General features: G+C 36.0%; 4 protein-coding genes across 6 annotated transcripts; 3 read left to right on the top strand and 1 right to left on the bottom strand.

The window, feature by feature from the left end:
• The first annotated feature begins 3,456 nt into the window (after nt 1-3,456).
• Nucleotides 3,457-5,146, top strand: LOC110715266 (spindle assembly abnormal protein 6 homolog). The gene is made up of 5 exons (XM_021893830.1): nt 3,457-3,886; nt 3,942-4,058; nt 4,420-4,598; nt 4,695-4,868; nt 4,955-5,146. The coding sequence occupies exons 1-5, from the start codon at nt 3,457-3,459 to the stop codon at nt 5,144-5,146; spliced, it is 1,092 nt and encodes a 363-aa protein (XP_021749522.1).
• Nucleotides 5,147-8,760: 3,614 nt separating this feature from the next.
• On the top strand, nt 8,761-14,796 carry LOC110715292 (factor of DNA methylation 1-like). 2 transcript variants are annotated; one of them, XM_021893858.1, is made up of 6 exons: nt 8,761-8,927; nt 9,641-9,849; nt 11,015-11,151; nt 12,938-13,072; nt 13,182-13,397; nt 13,969-14,796. In XM_021893858.1, exons 2-6 carry the CDS (start codon nt 9,663-9,665, stop codon nt 14,200-14,202), a joined length of 909 nt encoding a protein of 302 aa, XP_021749550.1. In that variant the 5' UTR covers nt 8,761-8,927; nt 9,641-9,662; the 3' UTR covers nt 14,203-14,796. The 2 variants fall into 2 exon arrangements, with proteins under 2 accessions (XP_021749550.1, XP_021749552.1); XM_021893860.1 differs by lacking the exon at nt 8,761-8,927 and having other exon boundaries at nt 9,647-9,849; nt 11,002-11,151.
• A 956-nt stretch (nt 14,797-15,752) lies between these two features.
• On the top strand, nt 15,753-21,159 carry LOC110715295 (factor of DNA methylation 5-like). 2 transcript variants are annotated; one of them, XM_021893863.1, is made up of 7 exons: nt 15,753-16,095; nt 17,259-17,663; nt 17,767-17,906; nt 18,385-18,546; nt 18,632-18,844; nt 19,247-19,501; nt 21,013-21,159. In XM_021893863.1, exons 1-6 carry the CDS (start codon nt 16,002-16,004, stop codon nt 19,475-19,477), a joined length of 1,245 nt encoding a protein of 414 aa, XP_021749555.1. In that variant the 5' UTR covers nt 15,753-16,001; the 3' UTR covers nt 19,478-19,501; nt 21,013-21,159. The 2 variants fall into 2 exon arrangements, 1 of the variants encoding a protein (XP_021749555.1); XR_002510281.1 differs by lacking the exons at nt 15,753-16,095; nt 17,259-17,663; nt 17,767-17,906; ... (1 more) ...; nt 18,632-18,844; nt 19,247-19,501 and adding an exon at nt 20,081-20,342.
• Nucleotides 21,160-22,030: 871 nt separating this feature from the next.
• On the bottom strand, nt 22,031-24,762 carry LOC110715286 (expansin-A4-like). Its single transcript, XM_021893850.1, has 3 exons — nt 24,532-24,762; nt 24,006-24,324; nt 22,031-22,657 (listed from the first exon to the last, which is right to left on the bottom strand). Exons 1-3 carry the CDS (start codon nt 24,677-24,679, stop codon nt 22,348-22,350), a joined length of 777 nt encoding a protein of 258 aa, XP_021749542.1. The 5' UTR covers nt 24,680-24,762; the 3' UTR covers nt 22,031-22,347.
• Nucleotides 24,763-24,995: the final 233 nt, after the last annotated feature.

Below are 24,995 nucleotides of genomic sequence, written 5' to 3'. Positions count from 1 at the left end.
GCTTAAAGGCTAGATCATGATCTTCTCGTTCTGTTGGACTTCACAATTTTTCACCAGTTTATAATGCCACTGTTTTCATGTCTGCATCCAAGATTAGTGGCATCTTCCACTATTATTCTGGTTTTCGTTGCCACTCTGCCGAGAACCTGATTAGTTTTCATCAGCACAGCCATCTCTCTTGCGTTCAATTTCAGAACCTATTATTTTCTGTTTATGATAATGAAAGTTGAAGGTAATTATGTAGATTGAGAATTTTGTCAAAATCATATGTTTCTTGTTTGATTGCCTCATGCATGAACTTTATTTGTATGAATGAAGTTACAAGGTCAAAACATGGGAGAATCATTAAAGCTTCCTAAAGCTGAGCCTGACATGTTTGGGGAACCGTTGGAGGGGAGGTGGAATGTATTAGGAGTTTTACGACCAAGCACAGACTCATATCTTCTGCCCTCCAAAGATGCTGTTTCCTCTTCACCACACTCAAAGGCCCTGGAAAGAAGTAAGTGTTTATTTCTACTTGCTGCAAGAGCTTGAACAGAGAAAAGTAAATCCTTGTTATGTTGGAAATTGTTGTCTTACATGGATACGAATGAAGATTTTCAGGTAGCTTGTGTGAAAAAAGAAGATGAGAGATAGTTTAATGAAGAGAAGGGCATGTGGCTTGTATGTAATACTGATGTTCAAGTGCCGTGAGTAAAGGTTAAGGTTAAAGGCAGTTCTAGAAAGTCAGTGGAAGTTGTGACAAGATCAATATCATGCAACAATCTATTGTTGGAATAATCTGTGTAAGATTTAAGAGCTTACAGTGATTACAGTACCTGCAGAAGTATAAATCTAAACCTATTGCAGAACTTTGAAACTCAAGTTGTTTATTGAATAAATGTGTAAAACCTTGGTCAGTTTCGTATCTTTTTCATGTCTTTCTAGTTGCAACCTGCTAATTATGTCAAAATTCTGTCAACAACCTTTTTTTTTTTATTTATTTTTTTTTATTTGTTTTTGCATTGCTCTCCCTTTGGCCCTTTACTTCTCGTCTTTTATGGTCATTCGATTTAACATCCATCTTACCTTCAAAGTTCAAAATCACTAGATCATGTAAATATACGTGCTACAGAACTCAGTATAGAGTTTTTATGGACTTACGGTTTCTGTAAAGTCACATAGAGCTACTTCAATTCTGGTCCAGAATGTTCATAGGACAAGAGATTTGAGTTTGTTATTTTCAGTTACTCAAAAATTCAAGTTTGTTATTTTACTGTTGTTTCTTGTCAATCTGTTGCTTCAATTTCTTTTAACATGTAAAACTTTTGATCTGTATACTTTACTACCCGTTTAGGCTCTTACAGAAAACTCAATCATCTAAAGTATTTAAAGACTGATAAAGCTCAAGTTCTTACAATTAAGCTCGAAGTTAATAAATTTTCATCATCCTCCTCAAAACCAGATGTTGTCCTTCCTCCTGTGAACACTAGCATTCAATTGTCAAGACAATATCTTTCTATATTGGGATGTTTTCAGCTAAATATATGCTAATTTCTTCACTTATAAATATATATTTCATCTTTCATAGAATTGATAGGAACGAGAGACATTCATGAATACAGATGGGATGGGAAGGGGTGTTTTCAAATAAACATGAACTAATTTTCTGACTTATAAATATTGATTAATATCTCAGCATCGCTTTTACAATTGATACATTAAAAGTATAAATTTAACCAGACTATAAACATGTCCTATCACAAATGTAGCATTGAGATAGTTCATTCCAGTAGCATGTAAAAGGACTTGTATCAGACACACCTTTTAGATCTCTTGTACTACTAGTACAATAGGCCTTTATTGTACTATATGCTTTTCTCCTTGTACCACTTTACTTAACGCATGAGACTAAATGAATTTTAGTAATTCCTATCTGTAACATATCATATTAAGTTATACAGGTAACATTTATAAATCTGGTTTCTCTGTCTCATTTGATGATTTGAGCAGCTCGATTACCTTCTTTCTGCTGAATCATTTTCAATAGCTTAGAAGTATGAGTAGATGAATTTTGTTTTTCTATTTATTCACGTAACCAATGACATCTTTTTATGTTATCGAACTATTTCACTGAATATGCATTCCATATATGTGTTCAGTAACTTTGCTTTACCATCCGCCATAGCGATTCAAAGATTACCAGTAGTTGACCATGTATAAATGGCCCTTAACAATAGCTTGAGCACTTCCTTCAGCAAATGATATTAATCAGGACTGAAGTTCTGATCTCTTAGACTCTTACATTACTCATAAAGATATCATTTGATTTGCAGCGGCGTGTCACGTGCCGACTACTTTGCCCTAGTCACGCACCGTGCGCCACCCGCTTACAGTCCGTCGTAAGACGAGTCAGGCTTTCTCCTTGGCACTTACTCCTTGTGCCCACGTAGCACAACTCCTTGTGCTGCTAGTATAAGTTTGCTAGCACGATCCCTTTGTGCTAACAAGTCCCCTTTGGTTGAACTAAGCACTCACCCTTAGTGCCTTAGTCCGAATTTACGACTAAGTGTCGTAGACAATTGAGCACCCAAGTTATCACCCTTGCTGGTATGCCCGATCACTCACTTGGCACCCCCGTGCCTTAGTTTTCCTCACACTCTCTAAGTGTTTGAAGGAAAGAGATTGAGTTGCAAGAGAACACAAGTGCTTCTGGAATGTCTTTTGTATTACTCTCAACTTATATCTCTTAACTTGTTGATCTCCCAACTTGAATGTACAAATGAGCCTTGGAGCCTATTTATAGTGCTCCATCCTACTTACATGCTTCTCTAGAAAATTCCTAACCTCCTCAAATGGAGGGTTCTAGACTTACAACATCTAGAGTGTTCCCACCTCCTTAGGAACTACCTACATGGAGGTTTCTACATCCTTCCCTAGCTAGAACGTTCAAGACAACCCTAGAACATTCTAGAACGTACAACACTTATGCACATGGATAGAAGACCCTAGACACTTCTACTATGTACATGAAAACCCTTGAATATTCTAGAGACATTCCCTCTAGAATACTCCTTCAAAAGAACCTTGTAGATAGCTCCGAAACCTTCTAGAAGCATCTCGCGTTTTCCGGGCTACCTGCTGCACAAACGTGTATTTCAGGACCTTGTCTTGGAAAACTGACACCACCATCGTCTTCCTTGGCCCAAAATACTGTGGACCCCCGAATTTGGGCCCATTTGGACTTCATTTGGGTCTCCAAACGACCCATTATTGTGTTACTGTCAAGTGGGTGTTCACTAGGATTCTAAGCAAGGTGCCATATAAAGCTCTTTAGGGGGAAGTGCTTACCTGAGCACCAAGGCAAGCCCCCTAGCCCCGATTGTTGCCTTGCTGCCTAGTGACCCTCTTGACGTCCATCCTTGGTGTGGGAGATGACCCGTGACAGGCGGCTCTTTTTTTACACAAGGTGTACAAATGGAAATCTGCACTCAAGATGATGAGATTAAAAAATTGCGGAATCTTGTGTTGAAACTTTCCACAGAGCTAGATCACAAAAACTTCAAGTTGATGGAATTGGAAGAAAAGAACACCGAAGACATAGAAAATTGGATGATAGAGAAAGAAAAGTTGCTTGTTGAGAGGTCTGCAGCAATTAGTGTATTGGTGTCTGAGAATGTAGACAAAGATCTATTGCTTGATGAGAAGTCTGCGCGCATCATTGCTTTAACAGAAAAGAAAGAACAAATGCTTTGTGAGTCCACCAAAAGAATGAACACTTTTAAGGAAGAGACTGAGAGGCTAATTAATGAGAAATCTTCAGTCATCAACACTCTGAAGGCGCAAATTACTGACAAAGACCGGCTGCTTGTAGAGAAAGAAAGGCTTCTTGATGAGAGATTAACATGTATGAACATATTAATCGTGGAAAGAGAACTGACTTGATAACGAGAAATCTGCAGTGATCAGAACTTTAAAGATACAGAACACAGAAAAGGAGACACTCATTGAGGAGAAATCTGCATCCATTAACAAATTGATGGCAGAGAAAGAACAAGGGCTTGAAGCTTATCTAAAAGGTAAGAAATTTTTTAATAACTGTCTTTGATATGTAATTGGCATGTTTCTTATAACTGATCATTCTCTTATAATTCAAATTAATTTCAACCTATGTATGGTTGAGTGACCATCATCTGCATAGTATTGTTTTCCTTCTTAGATGTTACATCCCACATTTGATGTGTCGAGTTTCCTTCATAAACGCCACATAAGCACCAACTTTGGCTTCTAAAGTTTACAAGAAATTCAGAATGTCCTTTACTTTTCTCAACTTCACTCTGACACTGCTTTCTTCATGTACCTGATGGTTATTTTCAACACTAGTTTGCAATGTGTTGAATTCGTATCCATATATGATTCAAATTCATAAGTATTTTGCAGAATTAAAAAAGACTGAGAACATGAAGCTTGAAAATGAGAAGCTCTGGCGTGATTTGGATTCTCAAAAGGAGGAATTAGAAAGGTTGATCAAGGAGCAGAATGAATTGGTGCAAGAGGAGCTTGAGGATTCGAAGGTCCAAATCGTGGAGGAGATGAACTGTTCTACTGTAGGAGAAGCGGTAAAATTTTATATGCCTCATCTTATGTTTGGTTTATGCACTATAATGGTTGTTATATTAAGATGTCACTGTTTTTGGTTTTTTAATTTATTTTAGGAGCTGCAAATGCAAAATCTGGAAGATTTAAGAACTGAGATTCATAATTTAAGAAAAGAAATGGAGGAAAAAGTGGAGCTACTGGAGAGCTTGGAAATGGACAATCAAATTCTGATGGTGAAAGAACTAAGGAGTAACCGCGAGCTACAATTTGCTCGCAAAGCTGCTATTGAAGTACTATTAATCAAATTCTGATTTATCAAGGTCTTATTGAACTTGTTATCTATATGTGTTGTATGACCTTCCACCTCAATTTGCAGGGTTTGCTAGCCATGCAGAGACCTAGGATGAACATTGGGATCAAAAGAATGGGAGAGGTCAATCTGAAGTCTTTTAGAGATGCTTGTTCTAAAAGGTTTCACAGTGGAAATTGGGATGAGAAATTTGGACACTGGGAAGAAAAGTCCGTGGAGTTATGCTCATCGTGGCAAAGGGATATAAGTGATCCTTAGTGGCAACCTTTCAAGAAGGAGACCGTAAATGGAAAACTAACTGTAAGTCATATGATTTCCATATTAGTACAAGAAACCTGCTCCCAAAATCATTAGAAATTGTTAGAAGTTTCTTTATTTTCTCAACAGTACTTTTCCAAACTATGCAGGAAGTGATTGATGAAAATGATGAAAAATTGAGAGAGTTGAAGGAAGAATGGGGTGAGGAGGTGTACAAAGCGGTGGATGAGGCATTGGTTGAAGTGAATGAATACAATGCAAGCGGGCGTTATCCAGTACCCGAGCTTTGGAACTACAAAGAGAACAGGAAAGCCACTGTAGAAGAGGTAATTCAGTATATTATCAGTCAATGGAAAATTAACAAGAAAAAGAAGAAAATGGCAGGGTGACTTCTATTATACAAGTATACTGTTTGGCACATTTAGACGTGAAGTTATGATTTAGAACTATCTGAAGACTAAGGTCTGCAAAAGCTCATAACATGTTTTCTTGTGCATTTTTTAGTCAGTTGATGTACACAGTTCCTGGACTTTGCCAAATTTTGGTACTAATGCTTTGCAACTTTGCAAGGGAACCTTTTGTACGTAGACATGTCCGCTATGGCCGGTCTGGGCATAACCCCAAATATATTCGAACTATATTTTGTTATAAAACTACAGTCATCATCTATTAACTTATACAAAGTGAATGTTGTTGCATAATAGGCTTGTGGGTCAGGACTAGCTAACCCCAAAGCACATGGGCTCGACATGAGGCCCGACCTAGATAACCCACAACCATGTTTACTAGCCTCTACTTCAAAAAAAAGATAAAAAGCTAGGTTCGGCTTTAATCAATCTTCATTCAGCCTAAACTAGTACGGAGTATATATAATACGGAGTATAATACTTGGTACAACATAACAATTGATTAGGGTTGACATAGAGAGTATGCAGAAAATCAGAGCAGCAATGGAAAAGGACACCATTAACGAAGATCGAATATCTGAATTACTGGAACATATAAGGCATCACTCACCTCTTACCTTTATTCAGAACAAGCCGCAGCAACAACCATACTCTTGAGATCATGGAAGAACTTATGGCTCACCCTCCCATGCTTAAGATTTGATGAAAGTTTCTTCTCCAAACTTAAGTATCAGAATCAGTCCTCTGATCATTCTGAAATAATACTCACCAACAATTTCTTCTATACACGACGGTTCAAGTGCACTAATAATACATTGGAAGAGCTTAAACTCTATATCCCAACATTGAATCTTACAAGCACTACTTACGAAATCTCAGAATCGTTAGTTTGCTTAGTCAATAAACTTATTCTTTGCGCTGTCAATGAATTCCGAGTCAAGAAGCTTAATTTTTTTATTGGTAATTGGGAAGACTACCATTACGAGGGCTTCGAAGGTACAAACTTGCCTATATCATGTTTGGCTTCCTTGGATCATCAAGTAGTAATAACCGAGTTGAAATTAAGGGGGTGTATGCTTAATTCTTGTGTCAAAACGAGGTGGCCTTCATTGAGATGCTTGTGTTTAAAAACAGTAAACTTAAACCAACAAGTAGTTGATAGTATCACTACTAATTGCAGCCTATTAGAGTCCTTACGATTAATAGGATGCCGAGGTGAAATTGACTCCCTACACGCCTCGTCTCTCAAAACACTTGTCACTCTGGACATTTTTTTTGGTAGTAAAAATCAAATCAAGAAGATATATAGAGTTAGATAACCCTAATCTTGAACGCTTTAAGTTTAATGATGTTTCAGGAAGAGTTGGACCATGTGTTATCCATGATTTAGCGTCTAGCAAAGGGTTAATCGAATTAGACGTATGCAATGCTGTACTAACCGATATAAGGTTACATAAGATCGATTTTGCGCACTTTCCCAATCTAAGGAATCTCTTTTTGGTTAGATGTTATGGATTAAAGTGTGTTAAAATTTCAAACAGAGTACTAACGGATTTGAATTTGATATATACTTGTACTCGTTTACCGTTGGAAGAACTAGAGATAATGGATGCTCCTGCACTGCAGAGATTATATGTGAATCCTGGTACTCCAAGGGTTAGAGTTCACTTGAAGTGGTACCACGAAAATGAAGACGACATTCATAATAATGCTTTCGAGTATGAGAACTTATTAAGTTCTTGGGCAATTTTGCTTATTCAAAGTTGAGAGTTTTATTGGATGATTTGGAAGTTCATTTTATTGAGGTTTGTTGACTCGGCCTGTAGCTTAATACAGTACAAATAATCATTTTTGTTTTATATATCATAAGGAGTAACGTATTTACCATTGTTTTTTCTTGCATAGAATTTGCCACATGATATGATTTCATACTATGTGGTTCCTCCGGATATTAAAAAAAGAACAAGGCCTCCGCTTCTGGGTGGGTGCAAGGACTTGAAACTCAACTATGTCGCGAATTTTTGGAAGAAAGATGACAAATTTGAAGACCTTCCTGATGGTCTGTTTTGGCTATTTTCGCACCCAAACACAGTCATTATTGAGTTGCTTCAGCAAAGGGAAAACATAGTGGGCTCGAAGGAGCTTAGGTAGTATTACACATCTATTATTACTATTGCTTATTGTCTTTTGGCTAAGCTAATGCATTAGTTTCTTTCTTCCCCTTCGCTTATATTACCTTAGCATATACGAAGTACTTCATATATATGTCGTGTTCATCCTTTGAATCCTTCATTTAGTGTGTAATTACATGCTTTCATCTGTCATCAGTTTGAGTATGCGGAGGACTGTGATAGATCAGAGAGGTGTGAGTACTGCGAAGCCCCTCCAATTACATGTTTGCAGTCAAGGGAGAAGTGTCACATTTGCGAAGCCCTTACACTTAGATGTTGGCGGCATAACTTAGACAAAGTGACGATCATAAACAAGTTAGATCAAATGAGTCCAATTTCAAGTAAACATGATGCTGAAGCTGTACATTTCTTCAAGACTGCAACAAAGTCTAGAAATGTGCAAGTAAATGTTATTTATTTATGAATGAATAGATTTTCAATAAATGATGTAGCTGCCAGCTTTGGATGATCATAAGTTCATAATTTATCACTTTACAAGTTTATTAAGCAGTAACTATTTAAAGACAGATTGTTTTGTTAATCTTATCTAATTCTTCCTAATATAATTTGATTATATGATTATTATTTTTGTAAAATAATGAGATGCATTCTATAAAAAAGCTAATCACCGGTTAGCTCATCGTGGTATTGAGCAAGAAAACAACATCAATGCTCTTTGTCACTTCATGTTATGCGGTTAGGCACTCCCTTTGTCTTACATTACCTGCATCACTTTGATTGGACACGTTTATTATCATACAAATGTTCAATTTTGATCATTAAATCTATAATTATTAATTATTGCTGTAAATATTATGAAAAAAATTACTTGTACGAAGTATAATTTTCATATTATATTAGCATTATTTTACATATGGACTACTAAAATCCCAAAAATTAATGAGCAGTGAGTAATAAATTTGGTGCGAGTACAAAAAGTCAAAATAATGCAAATAATATAGGATGAAGAAAATTACACAAATCCCAAGGTAATTACCAATACAGAGTGAATTAACAGGGAAAAAAAAAGGAGTACTGCACAATTGGTCAATTGCAAAGTGTGACAATATTTATCAGAAGTCACCTAAATGCAAGTGAATCATTCAATTCAATTAAGCAGAGATTTCTGGTAGAGTGTTAGTGGTGTTACTACCCTAATCTGCTAATTTCTCTGATCTTTCTCTCTCCTCAGTTCTTTTCAAGGTATGTGCTCATCAATTACTTGGTTCAATTATTTCTATTTTCTTGTATTAATATTACAATTTATTTGGTTTATCCATTGATTAATGCTCTGTATTTTTCTTCTTCAACTATGTCATCAATCCTCCATTTTCCGTTATTCGTTTGTTCTTCCCATTTTTGTTAATTTTTGGACTTGCATGCATTTGCTCTGCTTCTGTTTTTATTTAATTTTGGTCTCAGTATTAGTAATAACTAATGAGAAACATGAGCATGGTTTATAGTGTGAATTATCAAAGAAATCGATTCAATTTTTTAAGGGTTTTTGATTTTTTCCCCCTTTTTCAAAGTTACATGCTTTCCTTATTATTACCCACTTTTTAGGAATAAATTTCTCCAAAACCCCATTTCCCCTATTCACAATTTCCAATTTTCCAGGTTTCTTTCACTTCAAAACTCCTCCAAAATGCGATTTTCCTTTGGGTTTTCCAAATTGTTTCTCAAATTTGAAAAGCTGGTCATTTGTAACAGTACATAGTTGACAATTAAATGGGGGCATCAGAACATGTTTTTTATTTGGAATTTCAAGTTCTATTCGAATTTGTAAGGTTTATTATATGATGGAATGGTCATAAAAATAAGAGCATCTTAATTTAAGATGCAGCAGTATATAACTAAGACAAGGAGCTAATTCCATTTATATGAAGTGCGTAACTTGTGTTCGCTTGAATGTACAGATTTAAGATTTTGTGGAGAGAAATGGAGGAAAAGGGCTATCATTGTCAAGAGGTACAGCAACTGCGTAAATTTGTTTCGAAGCTTGCAATGGAAATTGATGTTAAAAACATGAAGTTGTGTGTCATGGAGAAGAGGAATGATAAGTTGTCGACAACCCTCAACAATATGGTTATGGAAAAACGGAAGCTGCAGCAAGATCATGCTAGAGGTACTTCACTAATTCTCGCTCTATCTCTGTGGATATCTTTCAGTAATGAATGATTATGAACCAATATTTTAGTTTTTACACTTAAGTGTATATATCAGTGAACCCAAATCTAGAGGCTCAATGATGAAAGAGTTTCTCCTTGATGTATGTATGTCAGTTTCCTTGCACATTTTCTGTAGAACCTTTTGAAATTATCATATTTTGTGTTCTCAACTTCAATTAGTCCTTGCCATGAAGGAGGTCTATTATGGAGTTTACTTTTCAAGTTCATTGAAGAATGTTGTCAGAGAAAAGGGTAATAGGCTCCCTTTGGATACATATGTTAAAATGTGGATTTCTCTTTTGTAAGTATTTTGACAGATACATTGAAACTAAGGATTTAGAAAAAGATGTGCTATTGCACATAATCGGCTGAGGACTTTCAACTAGTATATAAGAACTTAAGAAGGTTAATAGGTCATGTGATATCTCTTGTTTAGGATGTAAAGAGTTAAGGAACTGCCTTTAGTTAAGTTACTATTTGGTATGAGAATATTGGTATCATGACAGAATTCATTTACTTAAGTGTAACTTTCTCTGTCAAATATTTGTTGAGCAGCCAAACAACTTTCAGCTCCCACCCTTTTGGATTTTTGACCTCAAGCTGATGCCTTTTATCTGCAGACCATGAGTCTATGACACTTGATCTCTGAATTGTTGTTAGTTGGATTCTTATAGCCAAGAGCCTCGGGTATCACCAATTGAAGCCTGATGATTCTCCTGTGATAAAAATATGTTAAATGAACTTAGAGGTGCTTACTGAAGATTTTTTCTTGAACCATATCGACTTTGTGAGCTCAAACTTGACACCCTGTTGATTTTTACTTGAAGTGATGAGCAAGCAAGTCTTGAGAGTTTTGAGTCTTTTGACTTTAAAAAGCTCTGGTTTGCTCATATGCTTTATCATCCCCTTAAACATATGTGCACATTCATCGTCTTAGTGCATATAACTTGAATTTTACATGTCCATCTGACTGTCATCCTCCAATAAAACATTCATGTATGCCTGGCTTATTACTTTACATTTATCAGTCAGTATTCAGTAATGTATTTCTCTTTAGCCAGACAGTTCTGTTTCAAGCTTCTGCAATCAAATTGATGAATCTGTTTCAGTTGTTGCTTTCAGAAATTGAAAGATTGCAATCTGTGATATTAAATAGTGAGAAAACAAAATTGGAGTTGGAATATCAAAGACAGCAAATTGAGCTGAGAGCGGAAGAAGTTGATAAACGCGAGATGCAAATAAAATCTAAGCATGAAAAGGTATTTAATATCTTTTGTCTGTTTATTAAAAAAAGGAAAATTCTCAATGATGACCCCCTGACCTCCCTTTTTTTCAATTATACAAAATGACCTTAGTTAAAAATTTCATCTCACTCATAACCTTATTTCATTAAATATTAACTATGGTTAGATTTATATTTTTTTTTTAAAAATAAAATAAAATAAAATAAAAAAACTAAAAAATTAACCCAACCACCAAAACCAGCCACCCCCACCTGCCTAGCCACCATCTCCTTTTCCGGTGACTCTACCCCAGGATCCTCCGACCGCCGATAAAGCTGCGCCAACTCCACCTTGACCACCAACAATTCAGATTCCCAAATCCCCACCCACGACCCTCCTTCTCTCCCCTCTCTTCTCACCGTCACCACCACTAGATCGCCAAACCCAAATCACCAACCAGCCGCCCACCACCACACAAAACACCACAACTCCCTCATAAGCCCACGCACTTACCGTCCCAGCCAGCAGCCCCGCAACAACCACTATCACCACCGCCACACTACTTCTTCCCCTCGCAACCACATTCACCGCCCAACCACCAATCGACCACCTTATCCCTGGTGCAACTTGCAATAATCACCTTACACACCACCGCACGAACCAACCACCTACCACCATCACTACCAATCGCACACCTCCTGCAGCACACGCAACGGTAGCCACAGATTTCCAGCCACCGAGACCACCAAACAATGAACCGCACAACAGCCACCACTCTACCTCCACTATTCGACTTCCAATCCAATTGCAATCAACAATTTGGCCACCAACAATTACATTTTCAGTCTCCAATTGCAGCAATTTGGCATTCAACATCTTCAATCTTCAACCAATTGAAAACCCAGAGTTTAATCTTCAATCTTCAACAAATTCAACATTTTCGGTTAGAGGAGAGAGAGTTGTGAGGTTAGGTTTTAGAGAGGGGTTCCGGTGATTGCGGTGAGGGTGGAGGTGTTACTGGCTACGTCTAGTGGGGGATGCGGGTGGCGGTGGTGGCTGGTTGGTGGTTTTTCTTTTTAGTTTTTTTTTTTTTTTTTCTAAGCTAGCCATAGTTAGGTTTTTTTTTTTTTCTAAATAACACTCAATAATGTCATAAGTGAGAAAAATTTCTTAATTAGGGTCATTTTGAATAATTGAAAAAAAGGGAGTTCACCATTGGTGCGTAGCAAAAGTTGGGGGTCACCATTGAGAATTTCCCTTTAAAAAAACAATGTCATCACTTCATATATGCAGAACTGCAGAAGTACCTTAATCAATTATCCTGTATAGTTAGTCCCAACTCCCATCAACTGCCGGAAAAGAATCTGCAAAAGGGAGGAAATTTCAAATTAGTCTGTTTTGGCATGTCTATTCTAATTGTATATTTATACAATGTTTTACATACACTTGGGGGTGCTTAAAAATTGCTAAACCCATGCTCAACAAGGCAACATATTTAGAAGGTGGATGTAATAACTATGTTCTAGAAGCTGCATTAAACATCTAAAACTTGGGTGTGGTATACCCAGGTGTTGCATAGTAGATCTGTTTAGTCAATTTCTCATATCACCCAATCTGAACTGTCTTCTTCTCTAGTGGTACTTGGTTTTGAATTTATATATACTCGTCTAAATTATCTTCCTGCTAAAGCATAGATTGTTTATTTAAAGAGTAAATTGTAAAATCATTATCATCTTAGTTTCCGGACGAGTTAATATTCCTTCTGCGTTGTAATGATATAAAGCTGATCTTTTAAAATGATTCAAACTTCTTTCACTGTCAGCTTGATTCTTTAATGCGAGAGCTGGAAGAAGGTGGAGATGAAATGCAATGCTTAGAAACCCTTAACCAAACACTTATCAGCAAAGAGCGTATAACTAATGCAGAGCTGCAGGATGCTCGCAAAACTTTGATTCGTGTAAGATTCGTTAGACCTTGTTGCATCACCAGCTGAGATGCTAGCTTGCTTCCCATTTCAGTTTCTTGATCCTAAATCCTGCTAATTTGCATGCTCATTTATGCTGCAGACGTTGCAAGGAATAGCTGATGTTGAGGCTAATAGCATTGGAATCAAACGGATGGGGGAGGTTCAAATTAAGCCTTTTCGAGATGCCTGTCCAAAAAAATTCCCTTCTGGGGATTGGGAAATGCAAGCATCTGAGCTGTGCTCATCATGGCAACAAATCCTTGGAGATCCTAGTTGGCATCCATTTAAAAATAAAGTTGTAGACGGAAAACTGCAGGTACCTTGAATATTTCTATGCAATTTATTGTTGAGAAATGAGAAGAAAGTAGATATTAAATGTGCAAATGCAGGCATGTGGGGTTGCTGGCTTCATTTCTGCTTTTATACATTTGATGAAGATATTGAAGACCAATAATTGCGGTAGAGTTAGTATGAACTAGTCCGTAGATAGTACTCCCTTATCTGCAATTTGCACTCTGTATTACACTTGTCTGCTGTCTTGTTGTGCTGCAAACTTTCATTGATATTAATTCTGCTTTTTTTGCTACCATTATCTTATCATATTATGCAAGGAAAGCAATTACGGAGTTTGCTTGATGAAGGAAACTCTTTAAGTTGACCTTCTTCCTTTGTGGTTGGCTTTTTTCTTCCTTGAATGCAAAGGCCAGTCCCTGTGTTCATCTCATTGAAAAATCGAAAAAATTAGTCACGAATATCACATATGCTATATTAGAGATAAATGCCTTCATCCTGGTGTTCAACTTGCCAAGAAACTGCTGCTCATATGCAATAACTATGAACCATTTTTAGCAATGTCAATGTTGAATTGTTTATTTCTGTCAACTCAGGAAGTTGTAGATGAAGATGACAGTAAGCTGAAGGAATTGATAGATAAATGGGGAGAGGAAGCATATAAAAGTGTGGTTAATGCATTGTTGGAGCTGAATGACTACAATCCCAGTGGTAGGTTTGTCGTGTCTGAACTCTGGAACTATAAGGAGGGAAGAAAAGCTAGTCTAAAAGAAGCAATAGAGTATCTCGTACAGAGATTGACAGCCAAGTCCATGAAGCGCAAAAGATAATAAGTACAAGTTTCAGGGCGCACTCTATTCTAAGCATTTTCTTATTTAAAGCATCATGAGGTAGTAAACATCACGTATCGCTCTGATATTTAGGATTGCAATTTTGGGGAGTGACACTGCTAGACTGCTAGTTATTGCTTGCAAGTTTTACCAGAGCAGCTCTTCTTGAGATGCTATCTTACAACTGTCCCTACCAAGTGTTGCCCAATCTCCAGGATTGGCCAAATGATCCACTGCTAGGGAACAAATTGAACTACTACTCTATGCTGTATCGGCTATTGTGTGAAATGTGCTTCAGATATGTGGTGTAGTTTATCTATTCTAGTATGAATTACTTATGGCGTTTGCATTGTGTAATGCAGACACAGAACACCACTACTGTCTGAAACTCTTAACAGGCAGAAACATCCTTTGTTAACATAACCTAGCAAATTTTGGTGGCAGCAGCTTGGTGCCTAATTGCCAATGCACCAAGAATAGTGTATATTGGTGTTCTGTGTTTGGTATTCGAGCTGTGGAAGATTATACAGCTCATGTATTGGGTCATGATGCAAAGGCTTGCAGGTACCCTATCACCTTTGTTAAAATGATTAATTCAGCCTACTCAAGTCATTGACCCTTGTGTTCTTTAAAAAATACGAAATATTTGTTTTTTGGTGTTTAGAGAGCCACAAGGGCGGGTGATGAGAATCGATTCCAAGATCTCTTGGAACCGGGAGGGGAGCTCTAACCACTTGAGCTATCCCTCACTCTAAAAAAATATTTGTTGATAGAGCTTTCTAAAGATGAAACATTTATACTGCAGCTTAACTCGTGTAGTATTTAAATTGTTGAAGTACACATTGAGGTGCCATAATTGCATAGTACTTCGTATATTATGCTCTTGGGAGCACCGTGCTCGTTCTTCGATTGGAGCATACACTTGACACCAATTAAGTGTCACTCATATGGCGGCATGTGATGTCACTGATGTGCATCACAAGTGACATGCCCAAGCATAATCACTAGAATAAAAGAAGACTATGCAGATAATATAGCAATAAAGTTAAAACTCCTATTCAATAATTTATTTTCATTCAATTAACAAAAGTTTCAGCTAATCTAAAAAATATTACTAGGACTCCCTAATAAATTAGAATGAATTGAACAATTCTTAGGTGACCCATCTAATAAGAAGATTAGACTAGAGTTAAGTTGTCCAAACCATTTGGTAATTGATATACAAGTATATCCTAAATTTACTCCATACTATCCCAAAAATAAACCATGATTGATAGGTAAAATCTAGTCGGACCAAACTCAACACAACTTGTTTAGTATGTTTACCACCATGCTCATTTGGTCATCGATTTACCAACTCAACCCAAATTGTCTATGTGCTAGTTTGATCATTAATGTTCGAGTACTTAAGATTAAAGAGGGGCGTACTCAGTGTACTCGTAACACACTAACACGGTGACAGTTCACCTTAGTCTGCTGGTAAGTAACTAAGTACGACGTGCAAATTATTTAAGAGAGAGCATTAACGATTTTAGCCGATCTTAACATAGCATTTAAAGCGTAATAGCGTAGGCGACTTACTGGCTTACTGCACGGTGCACACATCATTTGTGAATTGTGATTCTTTAGCGTGCTATTTGAAGAAATTTTGAACTACACAATTTCAGCCTTTACTTAATTTTTTTTTCTCTCTCTTTTTTCCCTAAAAAAATCACTCAAATTTCTTTAGAAATAATTGTTGATAAAAATGTCGTCTTTTTAGTAATAATTTCTGGGTTTGGTATCAAAATTTGGTGGAAATGGAAGAATCATCTGCTGAAAAAATGAGCTCAGAAACAACAATAATCTCCCCTGTTCATCAAACCCACCCTCTTTCCTCTACTATCCACTCAGGTTTTCTCTCTTTCTCATCAATTAAACTAAATTTTTATTTATTCCTTTTTTCATATACTTGATTAGTTATTAATTCTGTTTTAGTATATTTTCTGGGTGCAATTAAAATGGATATTATGTGATTATTTGTACTATGGTTCTATTTTAAAAATAAAAAAAATAAAAAATAAAATAAAAATTGATGAAAAGGTTGTAATTATTGGTTTGATTGAGTAAAAAACTGAAATTGTGGGTTTATGTTATTTATTGATTAAGTGGAGTTACTTTAATTAGTTATGGTGTGGGTCACTTGGTCTGCAATGGATAATTTGGTGCAAGTAAATTATTTATTAAATTCCCTAATTATTCTCTGGTATTTTTTTATTTATTTTTTAATGTTGACTTGTCAATTTTCCTTATTATTACCATTATTTATTTTCAGGTGCAACAATCAACTGAGTTAAGATTGATTTGGCAATATTATTGCATGTTTTTTTAGGCTGGTCTGAAATCATAAATGTAGCTACGAGCCTACGATGATATGATGATGCTGCATAATAATAAGATGTGTTCATATATAATGATTGTTGGAATTATGAAAGCTAAGTTAGGGCTAATCTTTGTTCGGAATGCTTTTATCTAACGTAGCTCGAATGTTGATAGTCCTTTTAGTTAAATGGGGTGAAGTACATTTTGTGGTTAGATCATGCAAGTTATTTTCCCAATAATGGGTATGTGAAGCCTTAAAGGGTTCAATTTTTGGAAAACTTGTAAGGCTTGGTAAATGTAGCAATGCCAAAGATGAAACCGAGCAGCTACTCTTTCTGTTCAACATTAATTGTCACATTGTCCCAATCCCTCATAATAATAATGTTACAATGACATGAATTTACAAATAGATCGTTTATAATAGATGGAATGTTTTCATCTGTTTCCCCATTATTTACGGTAAGTAGTGTGCTAGTGTCATGTTCCAAACTCTAATCATAAACGATTAGTTGATTACCAACTCGTGGTGAAAAAGTTCCTTAAAGTGTGCCAATGACAGAGTACAAACCTTTTGATGTTGGAAACAATAGACTTTAATTGCCGGCATCATACTATTGTTTTTTTGTTATGTTTCCGCTAGCATATACTTTGTTTATGATGATGCAGGTTGCTTTTAACATTTTACTATGATGCAGAGACCATAGTTACGTCTACACGCCTATCGATAGAGAGCCAGGACACAACATGCTCCCTGGATCAATTAATTGCAAGCTTGTGTAAGGAGATAGAAGACAAAGATGCAAGAATAATGGAAGTAGAGCAGAAGTATAACCAAACTTGTGAATCTCTTTCCAAGTTTGTTGCCAGCCTCGTTCAAGAGATTGAGGACCAAATCAAGAGGATGAATGAATTGAAGCAGGAGAACAAGAAGAAAGATGCAGCTTGTAAATCAACTTCAAGAGCACTTGTTAGCTTCATGAATGAGGTTGATAGCAAAGACCAGCAAATTAATGACCTGAAGCACACTTGTAGTGAGATGTATAGTGATATAAGAAAGCTGGTGGAGGAAAGAGATTTGCTGCACAGATTAAACATCCAAGGTCGGTTTATGTTTGTAAAGATGAAACCTTTGCAATAAAAAGCACATATTATCAGACTACTTTGATGTGATAAGAAAAATGCTAACTTTGTTTGTTCTTTTAGGCGAAAATCAGCTGCAGAGCATAAGTCGAATAAACAAAAGGCTGAAATCAGAATTGAAAACTATCACGAAAGAGGTTACTGGAGAGTTGGTGCAAGGCGTGGGTGGACCTCAAAGTAATGAAGGGCAAAGTCATTCAATGGTTAGTCCATCATTAAGACATAGATACAGCGTTTTCTTCTTAAAAAATTGAAATACATAATTACACTTCAGATAGTAAGAATTTATAAGAATTATTGTGTAATTGTTGTGATAAATAGGTACATGTGCGTTGTTGACACAAGTACACAAAAAAATAAATTCATGCCATATTCATCTCCTCTATATTGCACAATTGTATGCTAATACTTAATACCAGAAAGGGCAGAAACCTTTGCATTGTTATCCTTCACTAATGAAGTAATAAGAAATTCGCCTTTTTTTTTTTGTTATCTAGCTACCAGAAGCAAAGAAATACGTATCTGAACATGTAATATGTCATGCAGACTAATTAATAATTTTTTTTTCCGAATTTAGCTTTAGAAATCTACTGTAAATCTGAACCTGCAATGAGGTTGCAATAGACTGGGCTTGCACATAGTTTTGGATCAAAGTTAACTTGAGCATTATTGGTTGATTAGCAAGTGACAGGTAGTTCAAACACTGATATTAATGCTCTAAAGAAAGAATTGGAGGATAAAACAGATGAAGTGCTTTACTTGCAAAACCTCAACCAAATTCTTATACTCAAGGAGCGCGAAAGCAACAATGAGCTCCTGGAGGCTCAGCAAGAATTGTTAAGTGTATGTTCTATATCTTCATGTATTTTTGTGGAAAACCAATTTAACTAACTGTAGAAATTTATAGATCTGCATTTTCACTTTTCAGGGTCTGCATTCAGTACTGAGTAATCGAACAATGCTTGGGATTAAAAGAATGGGAGAACTAGACACAAAACCATTCCTTGAAGCATGTGCTGATAAGTTTCCAAAAGAAGATCAAGGGATTAAGTGTGCTGAAGTATGCTCAATTTGGGAAGATCGTCTGAAAGATGCAAAATGGCACCCTTTCAAGCACAATATCATAAATGGGAATCCGCAGGTACTAGAGCAATTTACTGTTATGATACTTGACTAAGATTTAGTGTCGTGACAGGCATATAAAATCAATAGCTAAGCTATGATACTTGATACTTACAATTCAATCATGTTTAGATTTGAAGTGTGATAATTTAACACTATAAGACTTTGAAATTGAGACTCATCCAAACATCTTTTAACTGCATTGTAATACAGTAGCTCCCTTATTGTACTAGCTGATATAAGTAACTTACCTGTTGGTGAGATATTTAACACGAGACTTAGAGTTCAAGTTGAGATAAAGCTGTCAATGCAAAAGTATGCTAATTCGTGATAACATACTGTGATGGTTCATCTCTTTGCTAAATAAGTTTATTAACTTATACTCCGGCACATTTGCTCAATTAATTTGACTGAATGACAGGCAATCATTGATGAGAGTGATGAGAAGCTGGAAGAGTTGAGAAAAGAATGGGGTGAGAAAGCATACAAAGCAGTGGTCACTGCTTTGATGGAACTGAACGAGTACAACCCCAGTGGGAGGTATCCAGTTCCGAAAGTTTGGAACATCAGAGAGGAAAGGGAAGTGAGTCTGAAGGAGGTAATAGGGTACATAATCCAGCAGCTCAAAACACACAAACGCAAACGGCGGTAGTAGACTAAAGCTAAGCAACCAAGGGTATGTCGAGTGCTTAACTTGTTATGACCTTGCTAATACACTCTTTGTAGGTAGCTAGGCTTTACGATTCACTAAACAGTAAACATAGCTGCCAACTGATGCTACCAAGCTGCTGAAATTCTGTTTAAATGAAATTTGGAAGGAAGAAATATGTAGGAGTAATCTATGTATTTGCTTTAGCATTCAAAGTAGTAAACCTTTAGCTGTTGCACTAATTCTTCTCTACTCCAAACCATTAGTGCCTATAATCCAATGCTCTATTCATGCAACAAATCACTTCGTATTACCAGCAGAAGAGACTCATTCTTTATAGAGCTTCATAGTAATTTCAAGATTTCAACTATCAATACTTGAATGGAAAAGGTTACTATGTAATAAATTTTACAAAAAAGATTCAAGTTCAAATCATAATCCATTCCATAAACCAAGGTTTGCAAGTCACATAAAAATAACACCTTTTCAACCTCTATTCACCATTACTAGTACAAAACTAGCCAAGAAAAAGTGAATACTCCATAATAATTTATTTAGTTGGTTAAAATCTTGAAATATCGAGAATCAAGTATCAACTACTACGAGTAAGAAATTCTCAGCGTATACAGTAACAACTTTAGTTATTATTAATGACTACCATAGTGAGTGGGATTGTCACTTATATCAACCAGTAGTCGAGTACCCAAAACAAATTGCAACAGCCCATTGAAAAACACACAATCTCTTCAATATATCCTTGTTAAAACCCTAGCCTCAACCCCAACCCAACCAAAACCCTCTTCCTTTCCCACCGCCGTCTCTCTCCACTTTCTTCCGCCATTAAAGCTCTGCAATTAATCCAGAAAAGGTAACTTCTCTTCCTTCCTTCCTATCTTTCTTTCTATCAATAGTAATCAATTTTTCAATTCAACAAAAAATCAGTAAAAAAAAAGGGCAATGATTATACTCTATTTTTCAACACCCTCTCTCTCTCCGCCGCCATAACCACCATCTCCTTATTCTCTCTCTTTCTCTCTCCTCTTCTTGTGTGTGTGTGTGTGTGTGTGTGTTTTGTGTAAATTGTTATTGATCTTCCGGGTTTCGAACTCGCGACCTTTGTGAAAATTGCAGATGGGGCTATGATTATAAAGAGAGAGGGTGGAGTAGGGTGCTCAAATTCTTTCAATCTAATTCATTTTATTTGAATTTTTAAGGGGATTTTTAAGGATTTTGATTTTGCTAAAAATGCCGCTCCCTTTTTTAAATTTTTTTAAAAAGGTTGAGCTTTTCTGTAATTTTATGGCGTTTTTGCAAATCTTGGATTTTTTTCTCTCTCCTTAAAATTTCGAATTTTAGATTGTTGGGTTTGTTTATCTTCCCTACTATGATTGATTTCTCCAAATACACTTGATATGAGCCCTTTTTGTCAAATCAATTTATGTTCTTTATTTCTATTTTATTGATTTATTTGATGCTTTTAATTCGATTCAATTCTTCATGGATTTTTTTTTTTTTTTTTTTTTTGAGTTGTTGAACAGGATCAGAGTTCAGCAATTGGTGCGATTGTTTGAGACTAGAAGATGAAGCATGCATGAAATTAGAAAAATGTATTGTAAATGATAAATTGATATTCTGAAGTGTATAAAACTGAATTAAATTTGAGGAGTATGAACAAGATTATCTCATTCTGGGTTCAATTTGGTTTATGATTATCGAATTTCATGCTATAGTATAAGATTCTGATCAAAGATTTCGATGGAGTTGCAATGTTCAGGGAAACATGTCACTGCTAACTTGCAAGTTTAGGAATTTTGAAACTAAAATTGTGATGAGATTACTAGGAGAATTGTAAATGGCTCTTGCACATTGCAATCACGATTGAAATATGTTTAATCAACTGTATAATTTGATTATAATGTGGTTGCTTGCTGGAGGCTACTGATCTAGCCTTCACCGAATTTGCAAGATCCTTCGTGTGTTGGTGAGTACCAAAGCTAAATGTTTGCGAGTAAGAGTCCTTTCACGCATCAACGAACATATTTTGCTTCATAGTGCACATTGGCAAACAATACCACTTAACACCATGGACGAATCGCCAAGAAGGCTAGAATAATTGATTAAATGGGTTTATCCAAGTAGGAATTACCAAAAAACAAGGTACGTTAGCGTAGGGTTTAAGGTAGAATGAGCTTCGAGGGTCATTTTTATGCACTTGTTAATGCTCTAATACATCAACAATCAAGTAGACGCTAATGAAATTGTCACAATGAGCTCGAAGATACAATTTCCTTGCACTTTTCCTACACTCCTCCTAATGCCCTAACTCACTGCCACTTTTACAAGTATCAATCATACTTCTACAATATTCAAATTTGTAATTTGAGACAAATTAAATAACTTTTGATACAAAGCTTATGGATTAGATTTAGATATTACAATTGTCCACTTAATAGTTGGTATTTCTCCATTTTCCTACTCTTTGAACCACTATATACTGTATGTTTTTTGAATTATAACGCAAATCAAGCATACAATTAAGGTAGCTAACAACTCCAATTAGCTAAGAAGATTAAATACTTGTATTCATATATCATTATAGATCATATTGGTCAATTATAACACAAACTAGTACTTCGTATAAGCAAAGTCGCGGGCTTCATCACCATTTTTCTTAGCCGCTTCGACTTTTTACAATTTTCCCACTCATTCTTTTCCAATCACACCTACAAAGTCAAAAAGACACTTGACTATCAAAAGACAAAAACACCCCCAAGTTTTCCTCCCATTTCCCTCAAATTAAGGGAAGAAAAATAAAAGAAAAGTGACAACTAAATAGGGGTACATTTGGTATTTCGGATACTATTAGGACTTTATTAGACCCTAAAGTTTTTGCCAATGAATGTTTGACCAAATTGCCAATTAGGAGGGGCAATGTTCCAAGAGGTGGAACTTCTACGGTCACTGGCTGTGACACGGAATGAAAGTGCTTGACCAACAAGAACGGAGTTGGATTGCCAGTTTTGGCCCCAGTTACGGCTCATACTCATCCACCCAGTCTTTGATCCTTTAACACTCGCCCTTACTAAATCACCAGCACCTGCGACATTGGTGATTAATACCAAGTTGAAGTAACGGAAGCCGTTGATTGTGAATCGAATACCACCCTTCTTTCGACATGGAACCCTACAACCAAAAATAAAAAGAAATTTAATCATATTTATCCATCAAACCACGTTTAAAAAAAAAATATTGCTTGTGTGGCATATTAGGTCATGTCCTCACGAGGTTAGTGTGTGATACATGCTGTATTGAGTAATATTAGAGAATCGTACTCTTTGTGACTCTACTTTTATGTACTTAATGAACCGTCTATTCTAATTAATGCATATTGAAAATAAAAATAATACTCGTCATTTTAGTACTTTAGTTTCCATCAAAATAATTGAGTAAAAAGTTAATCAATTTACTCAATCAACCATAGTACTCCTATTATGCATATAATATATATCTGAATAGAATCCTTCTTTAATTAGGAACATGGAATATGTACTTCAAATTATCCTTATCAATTGGGCAAATGTCAAGCAAAGGTTTTGATCTTACTTCCACCCTAGGGTCAAGAATATATCTTTTTGAAAGAAGATTATTGAGTGATAAGATGTGATTTAAAAAAAGAAAACTCATTTTAAAAATTGGCTTTTCTTTAATTGAAAACGTAAGATAACCATTTGTAAAAAAAAAAAATTTACAAAAATCCTAATTAATTTTTTTACCTATTTAGTAAAATAAAAGATATTCCAAATAAATTTTTTTAAAACATTTATTTCACTAATTCTATAAAATTTTGGACAATTAAATATAAATGACAAATAAATAGGGAAGGGTACTAGTAGGTCTAGTACCATACAAAGTACTCTTAAAAATTGAATAAGATTCAAGAGGCAGCCTTTTCATCCATGCAATAAAGATGCAACAAATATGAATCTGACTTCTTTTTCTCTAAAGCCAAATTCATAACAACTTCAAAAAAGAAAAGCCTAAACTCAACAATTAGAGATGCTTTATTCCAAAAAAGGAAAGGCTTTAAAACTTACAAATTATAGACGATTGCATTAGTAGTGTAAGCTAATACTGCAGCTCATTCTCTCTTAAAAAGGAAATATCATAAATTGTTACGCATTGATAACACGACATATAATATTGTCACAGGGAGTAAAAGTTTACCTTTTTAAAATTGCATGTTAATAGTTAAAGGGTTACATGTATCATAACCGTTTTAGTTTTTAGTGGACGAAGGTGGACTAGTTATACACTTATACGAAGTATTACATACTTGTAATTTACTTGCAACAATATTACTGGACCGAAACATAAGGGTTATTTATAACTTACGCGACTTTCCCAACTGTCACATATTGATTGGTAAATCATCACATTTCTCTTTCACAACAAATAAAATAAAGCACCAAAACAGAGTAAAGAACAACACTCAAAACAGAGCAAAAGCAGAGGAGAGAAAAAGAAAAGTTACCGGCGGAAGGCAACAGGAACAATGCCGGCACGATATTCAGCAATCTTAAGAAACATGGGCATAGCGAGGTCGAAATGTGGGCGAGGAGGGTTACACCAACCGCCATTATCACTAGGCAGCGCGTAATTTGGCGGGCAAAAATTGGTGGCAGTGATGAGGATGGAAGGGCTTCCCGGGTGGCACCAGCGCGGGTCATCAGCACACTTGAGCTCGAAGCACGCCCCGCAACTCTGGCCACTGTTGAACAGGGCAGTACTGAGTGCAGCCGTATTCACCCCGTACCCTTGACTATACAAGTTTCCGTACCCACAGGCACCTCCTACAATTCCCAAAAACAAAATAATAATAATAATAATTCAGTTAACAATTTCAATTCTATTAAATTAATACCAGTGGTCCGTATGTTCTAGTTTGGAATGTCCCGGTGTTCCCAAACCAAACAGGCTAAAAGAACATACGGACCACTAGAACCCGGGACATAACACTAATAATACAACAACAATGTGACAATAGTATGCATGCATACCCATGGTTCCGGAGGCATCAGAGCCACCGTAAAAGGTAGCATGAGCGCTTTGCCAACCGCCCCCAGTAAAGACACCAGGGATCCTAGCATGGACAAGAGCAAAAAAAGAACATAGAGAGAAAATCAAAGGTTGGATAATAAAGGCCATTAGGAAGAAAAATTCAGGGGGTATTGGGAAAGTAGTTTGTGTTGTGTATAGAGTATGAGGTGGTGGGAGCAAAGGAGTGGCAAGACTACTTATAAAGAGGGAAAAAGGAGTTGATTTTCTTCCGTAATTAATGCTGGTTGGTCACTCTATTTTGTGTAATGTGTAATTTTATTAATACTCGTAGATTTTTCTTTGCTTTTTGGATTTTTTTTTACTTTTTCTTTTTTAGGGATAAAAAGGGCGTAAATTATGGGTGGTTTTTATCAATCACACAGCTCCCTCGTACTCAGTTATGAGTCTTATGACTGTCTGTTTG

Source organism: Chenopodium quinoa, unplaced genomic scaffold (genome assembly GCF_001683475.1).
Source record: "Chenopodium quinoa cultivar QQ74 unplaced genomic scaffold, ASM168347v1, whole genome shotgun sequence".
NCBI classification, from domain to species: domain Eukaryota; kingdom Viridiplantae; phylum Streptophyta; class Magnoliopsida; order Caryophyllales; family Amaranthaceae; genus Chenopodium; species Chenopodium quinoa.
Note: the sequence above shows the minus strand (reverse complement) of the source record. Positions and strands in the feature narration are given on the sequence as shown.

What these genes read in the sequence shown, in the direction of transcription:
- LOC110715266 (XM_021893830.1), top strand. Translation starts at nt 3,457, where the DNA reads ATGGAAATCTGCACTCAAGATGATGAGATTAAAAAATTGCGGAATCTT. An exon ending in TCTTGATGAGAGATTAACAT is followed by an intron (nt 3,887 to 3,941) that starts GTATGAACATAT and finishes AGAAATCTGCAG; the next exon opens with TGATCAGAACTTTAAAGATA. An exon ending in GTTCTACTGTAGGAGAAGCG is followed by an intron (nt 4,599 to 4,694) that starts GTAAAATTTTAT and finishes AATTTATTTTAG; the next exon opens with GAGCTGCAAATGCAAAATCT.
- LOC110715292 (XM_021893858.1), top strand. Translation starts at nt 9,663, where the DNA reads ATGGAGGAAAAGGGCTATCATTGTCAAGAGGTACAGCAACTGCGTAAA. An exon ending in CTCGCAAAACTTTGATTCGT is followed by an intron (nt 13,073 to 13,181) that starts GTAAGATTCGTT and finishes TTTATGCTGCAG; the next exon opens with ACGTTGCAAGGAATAGCTGA. An exon ending in TTGTAGACGGAAAACTGCAG is followed by an intron (nt 13,398 to 13,968) that starts GTACCTTGAATA and finishes CTGTCAACTCAG; the next exon opens with GAAGTTGTAGATGAAGATGA.
- LOC110715295 (XM_021893863.1), top strand. Translation starts at nt 16,002, where the DNA reads ATGGAAGAATCATCTGCTGAAAAAATGAGCTCAGAAACAACAATAATC. An exon ending in CTCAGCAAGAATTGTTAAGT is followed by an intron (nt 18,547 to 18,631) that starts GTATGTTCTATA and finishes TTCACTTTTCAG; the next exon opens with GGTCTGCATTCAGTACTGAG. An exon ending in TCATAAATGGGAATCCGCAG is followed by an intron (nt 18,845 to 19,246) that starts GTACTAGAGCAA and finishes ACTGAATGACAG; the next exon opens with GCAATCATTGATGAGAGTGA.
- LOC110715286 (XM_021893850.1), bottom strand. Translation starts at nt 24,679, where the DNA reads ATGGCCTTTATTATCCAACCTTTGATTTTCTCTCTATGTTCTTTTTTT. An exon ending in TGATGCCTCCGGAACCATGG is followed by an intron (nt 24,325 to 24,531) that starts GTATGCATGCAT and finishes TGGGAATTGTAG; the next exon opens with GAGGTGCCTGTGGGTACGGA. An exon ending in GTTCCTGTTGCCTTCCGCCG is followed by an intron (nt 22,658 to 24,005) that starts GTAACTTTTCTT and finishes TTTTGGTTGTAG; the next exon opens with GGTTCCATGTCGAAAGAAGG.